The sequence below is a fragment of the Sceloporus occidentalis genome, unplaced genomic scaffold (assembly GCF_023333645.1).
Source record: "Sceloporus occidentalis isolate IW3139 unplaced genomic scaffold, rSceOcc1.0.p SCAF_1, whole genome shotgun sequence".
Classification (NCBI taxonomy): domain Eukaryota; kingdom Metazoa; phylum Chordata; class Lepidosauria; order Squamata; family Phrynosomatidae; genus Sceloporus; species Sceloporus occidentalis.
In genome coordinates, this window is record NW_028316981.1 from 128,574,980 (window position 1) to 128,595,779 (window position 20,800).

At 40.8% G+C, this 20,800-nt stretch overlaps 1 protein-coding gene across 2 annotated transcripts in view; it reads right to left on the minus strand.

The window, feature by feature from the left end:
• The window catches only part of LOC149322124 (SEC14-like protein 1), a 57,922-nt gene extending 37,806 nt beyond the window's left edge, over nt 1-20,116 (minus strand). For both annotated transcript variants that reach the window (XM_089534954.1, XM_089534965.1), the window contains exons 1-2: nt 19,857-20,116; nt 14,882-14,972 (exon numbers count right to left, since the gene is read on the minus strand). In XM_089534954.1, the coding sequence (XP_089391080.1) occupies nt 14,882-14,944 (63 nt within the window). In that variant the 5' untranslated portion in view covers nt 14,945-14,972; nt 19,857-20,116. The remainder of the gene's footprint in view (nt 1-14,881; nt 14,973-19,856) is intronic.
• Between the last annotated feature and the right edge of the window lie 684 nt (nt 20,117-20,800).

The following is a 20,800-nucleotide window of genomic DNA, read 5'->3' on the forward strand; positions in this document are numbered from 1 at the left end:
CTATTCACAGAATGCTTTTATGTCCAGGGCAAGTTTTAATTGCTGAGATTCTGTGTTAACTTCTGCTCTCCTATGCACTCTGTTCTGCTTTTTAAAAAGATGCACTGATATTTATTTCTACAATCCACTGTACCTGCTACCTTTGAGAGCCTAACCAAAAAAACCAGGAAACATGAACAAACAAGTATTTTTAAACCAATTTTAAAAAGTCACATTCTTCATTACAATAGCTATATCAATACTGTAATTTACAGAGCATGAAATACCAGCACAGAAGCACAGAAATAGTTCACAGTAGCTGGCAATCTAAAATCAGGCACACAACAACAGTGGGAAGAAGAGTTTCAAAATAAAGCAATTTGCTTTTGAAACAGAGGTTCAGAAAGCATCCTTGGGACTGTGACAGGAAGGCTAACTCAGGTTCTTGAACTAAACCCAAAGCTGATGTCATTCACATTTCCCATCAAGGGCATAAACACAATACATTTTGGAACAGTAAGCAATTCCATCAGGAAACTCGGGTTGCTTACTCTCCTACTGTAGCCCAGACATGTCTAAATTTCATGACAGTTGTTCCCAAAAACTTGTGAGTAGCAGGAGGCTAGAAATACAGTGTATGTACCTTTTGTAATCATGGAGGATACATGTATATTCACGTATTATTGAAGCAAGATCATGAAAATACCCCTCTCATATTTACCTGCTGCTGTATTAAAATAACAAGATATATTTAGAAAGGCCCTTACATAAGGTAACACGAAATATGTGGTAGTATTTCTGCACTCATCTCATCTGTTAGAAATTGACCAATGCATTTGAAATATCCAGTTTCTGATTTACAACTGCCACAGGTCTAATCTGCACTGCATAATTAATGCAATTTCACACTGCTCTAAATGTCATGGCCTCTTCCTATGGAATACTGAGATTTGTGGTTTTGTGAAGTATTTAGCCTTCCCTGTCAGAGAGCTCTGGTGCCCCACTGAACCACAAATCCCAGAATTCCACAGCACTGAGCCATGGAGTTAAAATGGTGTCAAATTGCATTATTTCCTGAGTGCAGTTTAGACCTCAGTTTTCCACTAATTTTCTGGATAGCTGAGTCAGGATGGGGATGGTTTTCTCCAGCTAGGCATCCTAACACACTGATCTCAATTGGTGCTACCTACTAATCAAGCTTTTAAGCAAGTATTTTGTCCACGCTTTCCAGCTGTAGAAACTTTTGTAACAAGGCCAGAAGCCCATAAAGCCTCTCCTCCCAGTTTCCCTAGAATGATACTGTGAGCTACAGCTTCCATCTTCCCTGACCACTGGCCATGCTGAGCTGGTGCTCATGGGAGAAGAGCAAAATACCTGAAAGGACCTGGGAGGGAGAAGGCTGCCTCAATCCATAAATACCAATCATAATCCCGTTGTAATTAGTGGAGTACATACAGTATGTCCCCCTTGATTTCTTCAGCAGTTAATAAAAGGAAAACAAATCCCTGCCCTTTACTAGGCGCTCTTAGGGACCTTGTTTTTATATAGTCACTTAATTCTAAATTAATCAAAATACATATGTAATATGAGTTGCCCAGAACACTTCATGTGATAGGATAGGACATTATATGTTGTTAATAAACTATGAATAAACTTGCATTTAAGCATACTACAGAGAGGAAAGTAAATCTGAAATAAACTTAATAAACTCAGCTTTCAAAACACTATACAACTCTCAGTGTTTTTGTAGGTCCCTTCTCATCTCTTGTTATTCATTTCATGACTCAAAGAATGTCCATCCATTTCCATACTATATCAGCACATTAAACTAAATATTACAGTTCACTGAGGTTGGAACAAAATGTTACCAACACAAAAAGGACATCACTAGCTTTGTGTCACCTCCTCCTTTCTCCCACCTAATGTAAGGAGATAACCAACAAATCTTAATAGTGCATTACAAAGTTGTTATTATTATTATTATTATTATTAACCTTTATTTATAAAGCGCTGTAAATTTACACAGCACTGTACATACAATCTTTTAAATTGGACGGTTCCATGCCCTCAGGCTTACAATCTAAAAAGACACGACACAAAGGGAGTGGTGGTGGGGAAGGGGCCTCTCTAGTAGGATAATACATATAAAATACATAGCAATATAGGAAATGATTCAATAAAACAGGCAACAAGAGAACATCAAATAGCAAGTGACAATTATGCAATGCCTGGGAACGCTGCCCTGAACAGGATGGTCTTCAACTCCATTTTGAAGCTGGTTAAAGAAGTGATGGCTCTTGCTTGTGGGGGAAGAAGGTTCCAGGAGTGAGGGGTAGCAAGTGAAAAGGGGCAAATCCGGGATGGGGCAGAGGAAATCCTGGGCTGAGACAGCAGACCTTGACTACCAGAACGGAGGGCCCAAGTGGGAAGGTGAGGAGAAAGAAGGTCTGATAAGTAGGGAGGGGCCAGTCCATGGAGGGCTTTAAACGTGGACAGCAGGAGCTTATACTGAATGCGGAAAGGGGGGGCCAGTGAAGGGATGCCAACACAGGAGAGATGTGGTCAGAGCGGTGTGTGGATGTGATAATGCGTGCAGCTGAATGCTGGACAGAAATTAAAGGACAGAGGTGAGAAAGAGGAAGCCCAGCCAGGAGGACGTTACAGTAATCAAGTCGTGAGACCACTAGGGCATGGACCAGGATCTTGGCAGTAGAGGCAGAGAGAAATGGTTGGATTTTGGCAATATTGTACAAAAAGAATCTACAAGCCTTGGCTGTGGTCTGGATCTGAGGGATACACGACAGAGAAGAGTCAAAGATAAAACCAAGACTGCGGGCTTGCTGGACTGGTTGAATAGAAATGTTGTCCACAGAGACAGAAAAGGAGTGTTGAAGGGTGGGCTTAGGAGGAAAGACAAGAAGCTCCGTCTTGGACATGTTGAGCTTCAAACGCCGATGGCGCATCCACTGCGAGACAGCTGTAAGGCAAGACGAAACTTGCTGTTCAAGCCTTGGAGAAAGGTCAGGGGCGGAAAGTTACAGCTGGGTGTCATCGGCATACAGATGGTAGGAAAAGCCAAAAGAGCTGATGAGTTTTCCTAAGGACAGTGTGTAGAGAGAGAACAGAAGGGGACCCAGAACAGAGCCCTGGGGAGCAGGAGAAGTCTGGCCCCCTGCAACCACTGCAAAAGATCTGCCAGACAAGTAAGATATAAACCAGTCGAGAACAAAGTCTGAGAACCCAAGGTCAGAGAGTATATCAACTAGAAGACAGTGATCAACAGTGTCAAAGGCTGCAGACAAATCAAGAAGGATGAGAACAGAGTAAAGGCCATTAGCCTTGGCCTGTAAAAGGTCATTGGAGATCTTAGTGAGAGCTGTCTCTGTGGAATGCCTTGGGCAGAAACCAGACTGGAAGGGATCAAGGATGGAGTTGGCTTCAAGAAACTCAAGAGAGCGAGAATAAAGATAAAGTTACCTTATCTTTGCAAGAAAATTCACAGGATAAAAGTCCCTATGCCATATGCTGAGTACTATTACAAAGTAATAGCTGAACAGAGGCAACATAATTACCAGGAAGCAAAGTCAAATGCTTCCCTATTCTTATTGAAAAATACAACTTCTATACTTCTTTTAACTGATTCATTTTAGCCATTCATTGATCCATGGCCACCATTTTTCCAGGTTTGGGATGCAAAAAGGCTTCAACGCATTTTTAACCAGTTCCTTAATCATAATTCTACATTTCAAGATACAAATTAAAATTATACCACACTATTAAAATACCAAAATAGAAACACCGTATTAATAATTGAAAAGCAGTCATTTTCTGGGAGACCCTGAATAGAAGAACCTTTGCTTTCTGGAAGAAATGCAACTGGGAAGTAGGGGGCTAACCTAACCCCCTGTGAAAAGGAGTCCCATAATCTGGGAAAAGCCACAAGAAAGACTTCTCCTACGTATGCACCAAACCTATTCATGAAGATGGTGGGGCTCTTGCAGATCTCAAAGGCTGTGCATTCTGGTATGAGAGAATGCATTCATTAAGGCAGCTTAAATATAAGGTTCAAAACACTTTGAATTACATTTAGCAATGTATCAGTAACCAGTGTTGCTGTTGTCTATATGTTCCCTATAATGAGTCCCAGCCCACACTGTATGGACACAATATTCATCTGCAGTTTCCAAACGCTCTTCAAAGGCAGTCTCAGGTGAAGCACAAAGTAGTGAGCCAAGACCATCCTCTTTTCATGCTCAGTGTTTAATAAACTGCAGGAAAATAAAAGACTGCAGCCGAGTTAATTGAACTGCAGCCATCTGGGTGGTGTTGGACGGTAATTTCCAGCATTCTTCACCACTAGTCTGCTAACTAGGGTCGATGGGACTTACAGTCTAACATCATCTAGAGGGTTGCACTTCACTCATCCCGTATTAAAGCACCAGCACATGAGAGACATCTGTATTATTCCTCAGTTTAATAAATTGCTTTGATTAGTCATTCCTGCTGTGATCCACTCTGAAAAGCGAGTCAGATCAATATCTCAGGGAGTTAATTTTCAAATGCAGCTCAGCTAAATACAGGTGAACTCTCCAGATACACAGAAGCCAGTTTTACATAGTAAACAGTCCGGATGGTACCATTTTTAAGGATTAAGTACCACTTCACTTAAGTTCTCTTTGACTTCAAAACACCACTACAGGCATTTTACTTCCACTTATGTTAAACTGGAAGAACTGTTGGGTACAGTTGCTTGGGTGCAACTGTAAACTATGGTTTAGCATTGTATGAACAGGTGTCACTCCCCACTTAATCCAAAACAAACATGAAGAAGAAGGTTTTCCTTCTATTTTCAACTAACTTAAATGTAATTTCTCGTTATACCCAAATTAAAACAATGAGCTTTAACTATGATTTGTTGATGCAAACTGTCTTTAAAAATGTGGTTTATAAATAAATCAAATAAAACTGTGGCCCAGTACAGATGGGTCTTTAAGCACATAAGGAATACGTGCTAGGGTTGCCTCGGGGCATCGCTTACAGACGCCCCGCAATCCGAGTACGTATTCTGTACATCAAAATGGTGGCGCCCTGTACACACGGGTGCCACCATTTTGACACGATGGACACTTAGCATCCACACATCGCGATGCACTTGTGACGTCACAAGTGCATCATTTGCACACTCAGGTGTCACAAGTGCGCCAGAAAATGAACCTGCTTTTTGCGGGTTCTTTTTTTGCCGATGGGAAACCTTGCAGTTTATCCGCTGCGGCTTCACACCAGCAGAAAAGGAAGAGTCAGCAGACTGCCCTTTTGGGGTGGTCTGTATCCCACCACAGTTAAAGGTAAACTATAGTGTGCAATTCAGTTCAGTGCTAAACTGTAATTAACATGAATGTAGAAGCAAAGGCATCTCATCCTTAAGGTCATTTAGAAGGGGAGTATGGAATGTACAAGCCAAAAATATATCACATGATGTCAAGATATCTGAGTCCCATCCAAATTAAGCCAATCTATCATGCCACATATTCAGGGGGGGAATAAGGAATTAAAAGAGTCCTGTATTATATTAAAATTGCCTTTAAAGAAAATGAGATCCCTTAGCAACAATAAAAGTTATTGAAATTCAACCGGGGATGTAAGATTTTGGTAACTGGAGGAAGGATCACTTTTTCCCACTTGAAAAAAAATATCCTGAGCTGTTTGAGTGTTTCAAAGTAGTAGTTTCCCTACAACAGAAATTTAATTTCACAGGTAGACATCTTAATTCCATAAAAAGGGTAACTCCTATGAATTTATGGCATGAACATTATAATCTGGGAAACCCTAAGGCTATATGTTCTTGAAGCATAAGATGTATTTCCTTATAGAGGTACAGACAGCAATTTGGTAACTTGCTTGGTAAGCTATATATATTTTAATGATTAGTAAATTTACCATCCATACACAACAGTAGAGATTAAATCAGTTCAGCCTAGAGAATGGCCTAGAAATACATACAGACTCAAGGAGTCTACATAATGTTAACTCACTCCATGCCCTTAATCAAATTTGTACAATACAGAAAGCAGGTGAACCTCACCATTACTATTAGGCAATGAAGCCATCACCAACTCTTATTAGCGTACTGAGTCCTGATTTTCTTCCACTAAAACTGACAAGATTTCACATAGGCTCCCTCTTTCATTTTTCCTTTGTAGGGCAAATATGAACACTGGCGATGCAGTGGAATGTTGACAGCCAGCATTTTGTAGTGGTTTGAATACTGGACTAGGACACTGGGAGATTAGGGATTAAATGCTTGTATTGTAGCCACTCACTCACAAACGACAAGATTGTGAGTTCAATCCTAGCCAGGGGCTTAGGGTCAACTCAGCTTGGCATCCTTCTGAGGTTGCTAAAATGAGTATCTAGCTTGTTGGGGGCATTTAGCTTACAGTTGTAAACTGCTTAGAGACTGCTTAGTGTGGTATGAAGCAGTATATAAATGAACCTGTTATAGCTATAAGCAAAAATCCCAACTCAGCCATGGAAATCCATTGGGTGACCATGGGCAAGTCACACACTTTGCCTCAGAGGGAAGCAAGGGCAACCCTCTTCTGGACAAATTATGCCAAGAAATACCCATGAAAGGATGGTTTTAGGGTCACCCTAAGTCAGAAATGAACTGAAGGCACACAACAGAAAGCAGTAATGGAATTCAAACAATAAAACGCTTGCCTCTGAACAAATCAAAGTATTATGCAGTCTGAAAATGCCTCATATCCACTAACTTTATAATTTGAAAATGAACAAGATTTCTCATGATCTGCAAAAAACAGATCAAGAGAATACAATAAAAGCTCCACGAATTGCTCCTCTTGCTTGCCTCCAACTCCTTATATCTAATGAAGCACAGTAGGATTGTTTTGAGAATAGAATACAGGAGAATTCCATTTTTAAAGATGGTTGATCTCTATACAGGTTTCATTTTTCACTGCAGATGTTTGATAACCACTGCAATTGTAGAAGCCATGTAAATAGAAGACTCTCAGTCTTAAAACCAAAGGCAATGTTTGCACTTTCAGAAAAGAAATTGTCACTTTTAAGATGGCAACAGCTGATAGGAATATTCAGCCAACAAGTTGCATGGTTATTTGCATCTCAGTTTAAACATATACAATCCCCCCCCCTTTCAGATCATGCCATGATCAAGCATATATGTAGTAAGCTAAATAGGAATCTTGTCAATGGCCCTTATCAGACGACTTTTGCAGCTCCAATCCGGAGTCACTTCTGGTCCAACCATGCAAATTCACGTTAAAATGTGATGTATTATCACACATGATTGCTTTCTATGGGGAGCAGTTCCGAGCCAGATCCAAAGTCAATCCAAAGTGACTCCTGATGTAGGTGAATTCGGTGACAAGCGAATTCACAAACATTGTTTCCAAGCTCACTTTGATTTCAATTCGAATTGCTCTGGTGTGAAAGATCACCCCGATCTCGCCCCCTTTGGCCCCCTGCGTCTTACTCTCCCTGGCCCCGATCCAGCTCTCCCTGGCCTCTTTCGTCCTGCTCCTGCATCCTCCTCCTCCTCATTCACCCCAATCTCACCCCCGGTGAACCCCTGCATCCTGCTCCTGCTCATTCACCCCGATCTCACCCCCAGTGAACTCCTGCATCCTGGTGCTTCATCCTCCTCCTCCATCAACCTGCTCCTGCTCCTACTGACCTCCTGCATCCTGGTGCTAAGGAGGGGGCAAACGGAGGAAGCAGGGAAGGATGACAGCGTCCAAAGCCCCACTGAGCATGCGCAAGGGTGCCAATTCGAATTGTTGAATCCGTCTGGTGTGGTAATTTATTTTGCACTCGCTCCGCTTTGCCTCAGTAATGAGCACAATTTCATCCTTCATGTGTGATAATTAATCACATGAATTGCCTTGGATTCGAAGTGACTCTGCTTCCCCCTCACTTCAGAAAGGCTCTGGATTGGAGTTCCAGGTTCACGTGTGATAAGGCTCAATGTAATCTACAACATTCTAAGAAAAGCCAAAGTAATTGTAACCAATCAACAATAATGCAATGAGGCAACAGACTTCAAAAAGAGTGAAGGCAGTTTTGGTTTTTTTACTTGACATAACAGTCAAGTAAAACCTCTTGCTTTTTTGTAAAATACTGCTGTTGCTCTCACTATACAATGTCCTTTCAGGGTTTGTTTCTTTGTATAAGAGGGCAGGGAGGAAGTGTTAGTATTCATCCAACTCCACTGGTTTCTGTTCAAGAGACACTTCATACTACTAGAGATAGAAATCAATATTTTTACTGATGTTGAGCATAAACCTAGGAATCCACATATGGTTTAATCTCAATTATATACACTGTTTTCCCATTCTGAGGCCCAAATTCTCTGAAGATATTTTTGCTCTATAGAAGAGAATAATGCAAAGGTGTGTTCTCTTCTTTCCGCAAGCTCACTTATCAGTCACTGACCAACTGGCATAAAATCCAGAAGACATGGATGAGGCTGCTTTAGAGTTTTAAAAATTAGAATTATGCCCTATATACTTCTATGATTTACTTTAGGGAATCTAATTTTATTAAGAAAGGCATCTTAACATTTAGTCACATCATAAATATATTTTACAGTATACCCCTTCAGCTATATGTTTACATTTTTAAGATACAGATTTGTAAAATGCATCTGCTACTCAGAAAGCATTAGTTTATTTTTTGCAAACTTGAACAAATCAATTAATTTAACTGCATTTTCCAAGCATAAAACCTCTGCAGGCATTTAAAATCTCTGTTGCCATTTGAAATTGCCATGTGACATACACTTGAGGTTTGCAGTGCTATGTTAGGCAGCCATACACAAACTGTCTTCTTACTCCAGTTCAACATGTGTGAAAATAAACATTGCCACTGGATGCATAATTACTTCAAATTTTAACCATAATATGCCTAAAACAGCTAGAACTGAACTTTATATGTTCATCATGTATAAAGATGTGTACTGTATATATTCAGCTGGCCACGACCAAATCCACAATCTTCAGATCACAGCTGTGAACCTTTACAGCACAAACACAACTTAGAAGGGCTACATTACAGCAAAGTGAGGCCCAGGTTGCAACTATTGAGAAGTTCAGCTTTCAATCTCTAGCCCCTGGGGCTGAGTTTAAAAGAGTAAACTAACTGAAAGAAAATAAATAAATGAATGTCATCCCTCGGTTATTTTTATATCTGGTGATTTCTAACTTTATATTGTTTGAGAGTTGATTCAACATTTTGAAAATATTTTACAATTTATTCTGCCTTCCTCCTAAATTAGACCCAAGGCAGGTAACAAATGATACTTACACAACGGGAGAATGTAAAAACACAGTTAAAACTTCACATCAATATAACATGTTAAAAATATGAAATCATTAAAAACACAAAAAAGCAAACACCCCAATAAGAAGCCTCCCTGGGTGCAGTTACATATTAAAGGCGTTTGCCTGCTGGCGAACTTTGGCTTGAGGACATTTAAACTATTTACAAAACTCAACTAGTATGTGTTCAAAGTTCTCTTTCCCACACTATCAGTTATCAGGATAAACATGAAAAGTGGGTAGAGTCTGTCGCTATTTTAAGGAGATGCAACATGGAAAGGAATGTCTTACATCCCAAATCAAATGTTCCTTTCTTCCACAGTGCAGAAGGGAGAATGCACATGCCTGTAGATGTTACCAGGTTGAGTTACATCACCAGTGACTACTTCTGAAAAATATCTCAATTTAACAAATTTAAATAAAATAAAATGATATTGAACACTTTTGTAATAATACATGGATGCCTTATATAATACCCATGAATTATGTAATCACAATTTAGACTGCATGTTGTAATGTGTCAAATCAGAACTTTAAATCTCTTCAATTGTGTGCTTGATTATTAAGTATTATTGATTACTGTCACATTGTAATTCTGCACAAAGCTGTCAATTGCTTGCCTCTCTTTTTAAACTCTTGTGCATCCTGCACCCTCTGTCATTAGGTATTCATACATGTTTGCTTCACACTCTGTTGGTATTTGAGCCTTCCCGCAAAACCAACACAGCAGTCATATACAAGATTTACTCCCTTAGCTGCATAAAGGGGGTTTTTGTTTTGTTTTGTTTTTTTGTATAAGAGAAACTATAACAAGGTCTCACTATGGTAGTATCTTTATTTTTCCCCTATTCCTTACTGATAAGCAATTCTCCTTTGCTTTATCACCAGAGGTAACATGCCAAATCAGTGAATTTCCAACACTTGCTATCCAAATTCCCATTTGGTTATAAAACCCTTCTGTAATTAAGTATTATCTAGTCATTATCATATAGCAACATTCATGTACATTTGTACACAATCAAAGTCATAGCCTGCCTTCCACATATATTCACATACATCAAATGTAATTAAACTGCCTGAATACTTGCCCCACTGTAACCTGTGACTTAGCTACCTACATCTGAACAGTATTTCAACTGAAGCGGGAGAATTTAAAAAAAAAAAAGATTCTAGGAAATGATTCTGTGGAATCAACTTTTCTGAGATTTATATAACATGCAGGAGAAAAAAGACCTGATGTTTTCAGGATGTTCATAATTGCAGCACAGCACAGACACCGGAAAAGCAACTGAGACAAATATCCAACTTGCACTTATAACCTTATTTCCAACTGTACTCTCCCCTCCTCTATCTGATATAAGCAGGAGAGAAAGAAAGAGTATGCAAAAGCTATCCCAATTTTCCTCCTGTCATGCCTGGAATACTCTCCAGTGAGGAAGAAATTGAAATTTAAAAGAATCATAGGACACTTCTGCTCTGCAATCTCCTCATGGTTCCTGCTCCCATAATAAAGATTCATTGGGAGAAATGAACTCTCTCTCCATATTGTTCCTATGTTAGGTGATGAAAACACATGGTATGAAGAGGAATCAGTTTGCATGTGGTAGTCTAAAAAGGAGAATACAGCACCTTATTTTGGACACAGAAACAGACTAATCACCAATTTTTAAAAAGTTACCACTATTTAAAGGACAATGGACTTGGTTTGATTAGATTAATGATTCTTAACCTTTTTGGGGTCATAACCCCCTTAGGAATAATGTATCATGAAAATTACAGACTCCCCTCTGCAGGAAAAAAAAGTATTTCAATCATAACTTTCAAAGTAAAAGGAACCAAAATTTTAAAGTTCCCCAACTTTCAGATCACCTGAATTCTATCCATTTGGTTTTCCATTTCCTTTGATCAGATCCCCTGAAGTCCATCCACAGACCCTCAAAGCATCCATAGATGATAAATTAAGAACCCCTGGATTAGGCCAAAGGCCTTTAACCTGATCAACATGAACATGGAATTTGACTCTTTAACATTAGACCCCACCACTGTATACAGGCAGTTATAACTACAGTCACCCTTCCTAACCCACGGATCTATGATCAGAGACCTTGAAAATCTGCGGCGACCTCTGCTATTTTCAATGGGACACGTGCCCCATTCAAGCCTATGGGGCTTGAATATGCACAAGCCTCTGTTTTCATGCTGGTGGGGGGGTCCAGAACAGATCCCCCATGAAAACAGAGGGCCAACTGTATATGCCCTAGTCATCCAGATGTTCTGGATGCCACTATGACCAATGCTCAGGATTTCTGGGAGCTTATGTCCACACCCGTAGTACACAATATTTTACATTTTCACTTTGTCAATAAGGGTCTATGTCATCTCTTACTGCTTGTCTTTGCTTCAATTCCTCAGACTCCCTTTCTGAAAATATTAGTGCAGGTATGAGTATCTGCCCTAAATCTTTTTCACTGAAGACAAGAGGTAAAGAAACTATTCAACTTCTCTCTAATCTCCTTATTCTCTTTTAGTACTACTTTAGTTCCCTGGTCACCCAACTGTCCAACCATCTCCCTTGCTTGTTTTTTAATGCTGGACTTAATGTTATCAGCGACATACTCCTCAAATCCAGCCTTTTGTATATCTTTTGTTTTCTGTGACATTTCCTATGTGCAGATGTGGGTTCATATTTTTTCTCCTTGTTTGTGCAACAACTTTGCTGAAGGAAACCTTCTTTTCTCTGTTAGCTTCCTTGAAGCTGTTCATAGCCATGTTGGTGACCTTTTCAACTCAGGACATCATTTCTAACCTTCCGTACACATTCTAGCTGAGCTCCTGTTACTGTGGTTTGGAATAAGCCCCAAGCATGACCCTCTTGTCTTTCTCTTCCAACTTCTTCTTCTTTTGTAAAATCCCCATTTTAAGAAGTGTTTTCTTCTGTAATTAAATGTGACTGTGTTGGATTGCTTTGGGCAATTTTTCACTCATAGGTTAAAAAAAAAATTGACAATTATTATATTGTTTCCAGTTAGTCCATCAGCACTCTCTCTTTTGCTAAGTCCTGGTTAGCACTTGCAATTTAATTCTAAATCTGGTTCCCTTGTATTTGGTTCTATGACTAAAGTATTTTAGTACACATGGTATATATGGTATATAAAAACCTGATCTTTGCCAGGACTGGAATGCAATGATCCAGTGTATGTGAGAGTAGATCAAGACACTTATTATTACAACACCCATTCATAGTTTTGCACTCTGGAACTGGAATACCTATGAGAGTGAACACAATATGCATGTTTTCAAAACAAGGTAAGGCAAGCACATGTCCACCTCCTACTTAGCTCCAGCAAAATTGCAATAATACCGTGGTTAAGTAAGAGAAAAGTTTTGCATTCCCACATGGCACAACTCAATAGTTTCATTCCAATGTAATCTGATTTCATGTAGTCTTCTCTGTGGATGGTATTTTATGAATCCACACAAGCCTATATTCAGGAACTTAAGGGGGGTACCCATTAACAAAGAAATTATGACCAAGAAAGCAGAATACGTCTGGCAGGAAATAATTCAGTTAGTAACCACCATTGTACAGGTCTGATAACCTGGAATAAGCACGTTTTTGAGCAAAGTGACAGCAGAGGGTGATGGTGAAAGCTGTTTCCATCAGGAGTAGAATCTACTCTGCTGGCTCCAGGGTTGGTTAGGAGTGGGGAGGCTAATTTCCTCTCCTGATGAAGATGGCCTTTGAGGCTAGTCACCCACATTGCTCATCAGCACCCACAGCCACATTATCTCAGCTGATGTGCCACTGCTTACACCTCCTCTGGTGCCAGCATGGTTAAACTGGCCAATAGAATTGTTGCCATTAGGTCCTTTTGTTTGAAAATGTTCTATAGGAGAGAATTAACATATGTGCAAGTACTCAACAAACTGTTTGATAAAACATAGTTCCCAGTCAGGGGGTCACTTCCTTCACACCTTGTGGGAGGAAACTTGATTGAAATATTCACAGGTAACTATATGCTTGTTCGAACAACTCCCCCAAAACCACACTAAGACCTGCAAAATGTCCTCAAGCTAAATAAGAATTCTGACCATCAGACAGAAAAGCTCCTCTCATTTCTGCCAACATACTTTTTTCAAAACAAGTGAAAACAACTGTGAATTCGACTAAATAAAATGACCTCTCAAACTACCCCCATTCACAAAATAAGGAGAACTTCATTTTGTTCATCAGCACAATTCCTGTCCTTAAATACTGCAGTTTCTTGAGAAAGAGTGCCGAAAAGACTGTAATTATAAAAAATCTGGAGGCTTTTTGTGGTAGCTAGCTTCTACTGTGTTCATCCACACAATCAGTTTCTTGCTGTTGCAAGATTAAAACATTCTCTTTACCTCATTTTTGTAGAGGGTTCTTTCTTCCACTTAAACAAATTACAATTTATCTATCCCCATTTTTAAACACATTCATGAGTGTTAGCATCTTTGTTGGGGATACTGTTATGAGAGAAATCATTGTATTTGGAAGACCACCATGATCTAAAATAAACTGTGTGTCAGTAAACCACAGGAATATCTTCATTACTGAATGGAGAAAAATACCACTAAATACCATTAACATAATTCCTTAACATTCCCTTAAATTGCTATTGCGTGTGCGTGTGTGTTGGTGGATCTCTCAGCCACAGGTATAACAATTTTAATCTCAATTGTCCTTCTAGTACCATTTTAAAAATATCTTGGCACCAAAGTCAGAAGAAACTCTTTTGCACAGCATGTCCTGACGATTTGTTTAAAAGGCCACTGTCAACGCCTTCAGGCTTTCTGTGCCTCCCACAACAAGTCTGCCAGTATTACAGCTATGCTTGAGAGTGAGAGTTTTTATGCAGGAAACACATCTTTCTCTCCTTTCCTTCTCACACTTATTAATTATCTCAAATTACACCAAAACAGATGGTTACAAGACTGTAGTTTCTAGAATCTGATGTAGCACACCATTCAGACATCATATCAAACTATGGTATAGCCAGCAATAATTAGAGTCCAACCACACTATGATCTTTCAAAAGGATAAAAAGCTGCAATTATAGAGCTGTAAGCCTTTCTCCCCCAACCCTGGTCCACACATCACTCTATACTTTATGAACAACAGATTTTGGAAGCCAGGCATAACTAAGCCTGTAAATCCAATATCATGCCAAAGCACTATCAGCTTTCTTAACCACAGTTTGAAGTAATGCCAAAACTGAAAAATGAACTGCTTTGCTGATCTTGATAAGCAAAGGATACAGACAGTATTATTCCAGTTGCCTTCACAGATTGTTAAAACAGTTACCGTGTCCTTGTGCAAATGTGAACAGTTACTGCTAACTGAAAAAATGACAGTAGACAACACCTTCATCATTCTTTTCAGAAAAAATATGACCTCCATCATAATCACTAAATGAAGGCTAGTGAATATTAATACTAGTCTTCACTAAGTTGTCCAACCAAGCAGTTTAGCAATACAGGAAATACAACACAACATATATTAGAAAATATATACTTACAGCCATAATTAACTCAAAGGGGTGCTTATACACCCTCACAGGGGACTGGTATTTCTGCACCATGGTTGCTAGTAGTTAGTATTATAGAGATCTGGAATGGGGGAAAAAACAAGAAAACAGTGGGAATGATATCAATACATGCATATTACAATTGGAACAGTAACCATGGAGATGTTGCATGTCACTTCCCATGTGAGTCCACATCCCAATGATACATCCAAGAAGATTTTGAAAATCAAGAACTCAGGGTCAGTGTGATTCAGACTGACAGTGAATGCTACTTCTAAAATATTTCTTCTACAGCAATTTTAGGTTTGTTTGTTTTTTAAGATGCAGTACATAGTTAAAGTTACCAGCTATCCTTAATGCCATTAACAAGTTTGAAAAGCTGTATTTAGCTAGAAACTGCTATATTTTAAATGTGCTTAGAATATGGGAATTTGTTACCCAGTATATTGCTCAATATACTACTTTAAGCAACATACTTAGTTCTTTCTATAACTTCATATTCAAAATGTGACAAACAGCAGAACAGGCTGAACGATACTGTTATAAACAAGGAATGTACAACACATCTCAGGAGCAGGAAGTTCGGGGCATTTTTTTCTGCTATACATACACTTTCTTTCAGCCATGAAATGTCAAGATCGAAGCGCTCACAGTTGTACAGAAACACCTGACTACACAAATGAATGCATTTGTGTGTTTGCTACTTACGGTATTCCCGCCCCAATCCATGGGGAGAGGCAGATAAGAAATAAATGCTGTTATGTAAAAAGATCAGGAGCTGGAAGGGAATTAGAACCATCACCACCCCACTTCATTTGCACATCCAGTTCCTTCAAATCATTGCAGTTTGATGTGGAGCTTCCTTTTCTTAAAAAAAAACACACAATTCCAGGGATCTATAAGGTAGAGAACCACCTCAAATGCACAAATGCACAGATAAACTATGAACAGGTTTTGAAGACTGAATGCTGGCTTAATAAGCCAAGAGATCCACAAGCTTCATCACCTGCCACCGTTACTATGTGATCTTCATTGCTTGTATCCATAAACAAGCAAGCCTAGAAGTTTTTGAACTGGGAACTATTGTGAATTGCTTCCTAATGAGTCAGTTTAAGGAGGTGAATTTTAAGCCATGATGTCATATTCTGGCTTTTTGGAAGTGATGAACCATCGCCCCCCCCCCCCCCAGTTTAAGACGAAGCTATGGTTAACTACATCTTCCTGGTTTGCTCACTGAGAGTTCATTTGAGGTGTGAAGTGGCTGTGAGTAGGTACAATGGGCTGCTGTTTATCATGACTTAGTCTGTGATTTTTACCATTCATATACACCGCTGTATTCCAAAACTAATTTCCAGATCTCTCTTTGTGCTGAATATCTGAAGTGCCACAGGCCAGATATCCCAAATGGAGTACAATATGAAAATGTGTGCCAACAGATGAGAAAGGAGAATACATCATAAATGCAAGAAGACTTAACTGTCAGCCCTTAAAGATATTTCTGGACTATTAACAAGTGATAAACATCGGTTCAGTTATTTTGTTTAGAGAGGAGGAGTACTTACTCTCCAAACAGTAGGCTACTGAGACTAGCCATTATTTTTTGTGTCAATACAGTATATCCAAAAAAATCATCAACTTCATCTGGAAAACACAGCTGGCATTTTAAAAGAATGAAACAAACAAAACTCAGGACAAGCAACACAAGAAAAGAAATGCAAGAACACTTACAGAATATTCTTGCCGCACACTGATTTTTCAGAACTCAAATAACCATGAACAGTGCATTTATTGAACATTAAGAACTTTTAAGTCTTAGCGCATTGGAATAGCCTGTATCTCCTAAATAAGATTTATCTGTGTCCTGGCCATGTCAGTTATTAACATTTAAGGTGACCTTTTCCCATATCACTATCCTCCAAATGAATAATTAGTCCACATCGTCATCTTAATGCACCATGAGTTAAAAATTTAACTCTGGGCTGGTAACAAATCATTTTAATTCACAAGTATATTTTAAAGTAACAAAAAGCAGAGTTAGGAACTGCTTTTCCACTTGAAAAGCACCATGAACAGAGTCGGTATATAAAAACTTTCAGGTATTCGTGGATCAGCATGGAAGCAAATGAAAAATACAGCATAACACCCTGCAGATCAGTGACACTACCAGCAGTCTCTTAAGCCCAAACAGCCTTACAAAACTGAATATTACTCCCTTTTTTTTGTGTGTGTGTGTGTGTGTGTGTGTATATATAATGTGCCTTCAAGTTCTCTGTTGACTAATGGCAACCCCTGAATTTCATAGGGTTTTCTTAGGTAAGTAAAACTCAGAGGTGGTTTTGGCAGTTCCTTCCTGCGGTAGTTCCCTATAGCACCTTGTATTTGTTGATGGACTCCCATCCAAGTATTAACCAGGACCGATCCTACTTAACTTCCAAGATCAGACAGGATCTGGAGCCTTTAGAGTATTTAGCTCCTAGCACCCTTTTGTTTAGGGCACCCCAAAGAGATAAACATTTCAAGACAGTGAACATTGTTATGCACCATGATTTGCTTAGTCTTGCTGTTAAAATTGAACATCCCCCAGCTTCCCTTCAAAGGACAGACAATCTAAACCAGTTTCTGCAGCTGGGGGGAAAACTTGCTCAACTAAACAAATAGCTGCTGTTCCAAATTAGCTTTGGAATGCCAATGGAACTTAACAGCTTTTGTTTTTAACATAGAAAGAATGCTGAGAATGAAGACAGTTGAAAAGATAATCTCCCTCTGAAACACAGAGATCTCTTTGTGGGTAGGGCGCCAAACAATTATTCTTAGGTGGCTAGAAAAACACAGTCTACACAGAAAGAAAGACCTAGTCACACAGCCTAAAATCTTTGTGAAGGCATTTAAGCAGAACTCTTAGTTCAAATCAAGATACTTTGAAAAGCAATTGTTTCTTTCCCCTCTCCCAAAGTAACCCAAAACAGAAAATAGTTTTCTTTCACTAAAGAGAGACTACATTTGGGACCTATTTAGTCTCTATTAATTCACCAGAGACTCACACAGTTCTCATATCCTGCTTTCCGTTAGATGTGCTACTAGATAATCCAACAATTTTCTATAGAGCACCCCATTCTAACCCCAGAGCCAAGTTGAACTGGGAGCAAACGGGGTGCAATTAATAAGGAAAGGAGGGGGGAAACTGCCCCATGACTGGGCTACTATCCCTCTGCCCTATGTGGAGAAAAAAATTAATTTCAGATTCAACAAGGGAACAAAGCACCACCATCATAACAGGAAAAGCAGAAGAACTGGAGGGTGGACAGTATGCAAAAGGATCTTGCAACACTTTTGAGACTAATAGTGAGAAGGAAGTTGTAGCATATGCTTCTGTAGACTCATGCATCTAAGGAAGTAAACTTAAGTCTACGAAAGCTCATGCCACAACTTCTTTGGCACTGTTACGCCTGAAAGGTGCTGCAAGGTCCCTTTGCATATTGATACTGCAGAAGCACAAGGCTAGGTGTCTCTGAATGCTACCCTTATGGGGTGGACAAACACCTCACAAATAGAGTGAGGAAAGGGGGGGGGTTTAAATTAAGACCTCTGAGCCAAAGACAAGCCATTAAAAGTTAACTAACTTGAGTTTTTAGTTTCATGAAAAGAGGAAAGGAAGTAAAAGGGAGGAGGTAGTTGGAAAGGCCAGAGTGGTAAAACAAAAACAGCACTAGGACATTTCAGGGCAAAGGGGAAAGCAATCCATGGGAAAAGAGCCAGAAGCAAGGTCAGGCCAGGGAAGGCTGGAAGAAGCTCAGGGGGGAAGAGGTCGGAGGGAAGGGGAACCTCTGCACGCCAGAAAGGACGATTTGGGAGGAAGGACGGACTCCGCCACTATGGGCCACTATGGGCAGGGTGGCATGATGGGACCACGGTCCCAGAAGAGATGCAGGAAAGAAAGGGGGGTTAGAAGCATCATCCAAGGTTTTTCCAGAGAGTAAGTAGCCTTGGCTGAAAAGCGGGGTATACATAATAATAATAATAATAATTATTATTATTATTGTAAGAGTAAGCTCAATGTGTGAATCTTACCATGGAAGGGAGCGGGACTGTTGGGAAACCTGAGAGGGACACAGCTGAATTGCAAAGTACCCAGCAGCAGGTGCCTGGGGCAGAAGTCTGGCAAAAGGGCCCAGGCCTCACATGGAGGAAGGGGGGGGGGGAGAGAAAGCTTTTAGCTTTTCACTGAGTAAGGTCCTCCCTTTTATAGTGCCTGGTCTTCCTTGGTGCTTAGGACATCTGTTCACCCTGGCGCCCACTTCAAGGCCCACTTCCACCTGCATCCCTATCTGCCTCCTGCCTCCTTGGAGAGACCGTTCCAGAGAAGACACCTAGGAGCCCATGGATAGAAGGACGGGTGCTATGCAAGTATCAGGTTGTAAGGGCAGATGACAGTGTTTCCATAGCAGATGTGAAACACTTGGGGGAGGAGAGGGGTGTTGTGAAGGGGAAGATGGCGGTGGCAGGAGCAGGGAGGAGGGTGCCCAGACTTGGTCCTCCTTTTCCAGGAATCATCCTCCAGGAGGAAGGCCGGTAAGTCCTCCATTTTGAGCAGGACCAAGACGCATGGATTTACATTTCTATGAGCTTCCTATTCTTTTCTTAAAGCTCTTCTTGATCCATGTCCTCCATTTCTCCTGGGGCGTCCTCCATTTTAGCCTTGGGCCCAGGAGGAATCCCCAGAAGTCCTCCATTCAGACCCGGACCATGAAGCATGAATATAGGCCATGAGTGTATCTTTGCTAAAGCTCCCCTTTTTCCCCTGGGAGGGGGAAATGTCCTCCATTGGGGGCGCCTGGTCCTCCATTTTGGGCTGCGGGTCCATCTAGGGGAGGAGAGCATTGAAGGGCCCCAAAGAGACACAAGAGAGAGAGAGAGAGGGAGGGAGGGAGGGAAGGGCCCCGGCATCCCTGCCTGCTTCCTTGCCCACCTTCTATCGCCAAGGCCGGCTGGTCTCTCGCCTCATGTCGGCTCCCGCTCCTGCTGTTGGTCTTCTGCTTCGTCTTGGCGGCGGCCCCCTCCGAGCGGTGTTGCTGCTCTCCCCGCCGGTTCCGGGAGAGAGGAGGAGGAGGAGGAGGAGGAGGCGGAGGCCCGGCTGGTTGTTACCCAGTGACCGGCCAGAGGAGGGGCCCTGCCGCCTGCCAACCCGCGCGCCTGCGCACTGAGGGCGACAACAGCGGCGCTGACGGAGATGGCTTCTTCTCTCCTCCCTCCCCCGCTGGAATGGCCGCCCGGGCTCTGCGCATGCGCCCTCGCGACTCCTTCTTGCTCTGAGTTCTTTCTTTCGCTTGCCTGAGGGGAAATAAAGGCAAGGCCCAGCAGCTGCAGAAGGGGCCTAGGCGTCGCCGCCCTCAGTTAGTGGCTGGCTCACAAATAAATACACGTTTTTAAACACACATTTTGTTGTTGTGTACCTTATTGTTTTGTCTATCTACACTTGCCCCTCCATGTTTGCAGATCTGATTATTCACAGATTTTATTAATATGTTCTCTCTAGGAATATCTAGGTCCTCCAGCGCAACTCTATGGTTGACTTTAATCAATAGTTGCATTTAAGGACCTAGAGATTCCTAGAGGGGTCACTCCACTAGCCATTTGTAGCTCCTCCAGCTCAACTCTATGGTCAATGTCTGGCAGATGTTAACCACAGAGTTCCACTGGAGGACCTAGAGATTCCTAGAGAGCTGTTCTCTCAGGTAAAAACATAGTGTTGTTGTTATTTGCATTTTCCCACATTCACGGGGTCCTGTGCTCCTAACCCCAGGGAATGTGAGCAGACAAGTATATACCTTTCTCCCAGAAAGGGACACAAACTGGCTCATGAAGAACACATTTTAGAAGATTTGACCACAAAGGTTGTTAAAACGCATCAAA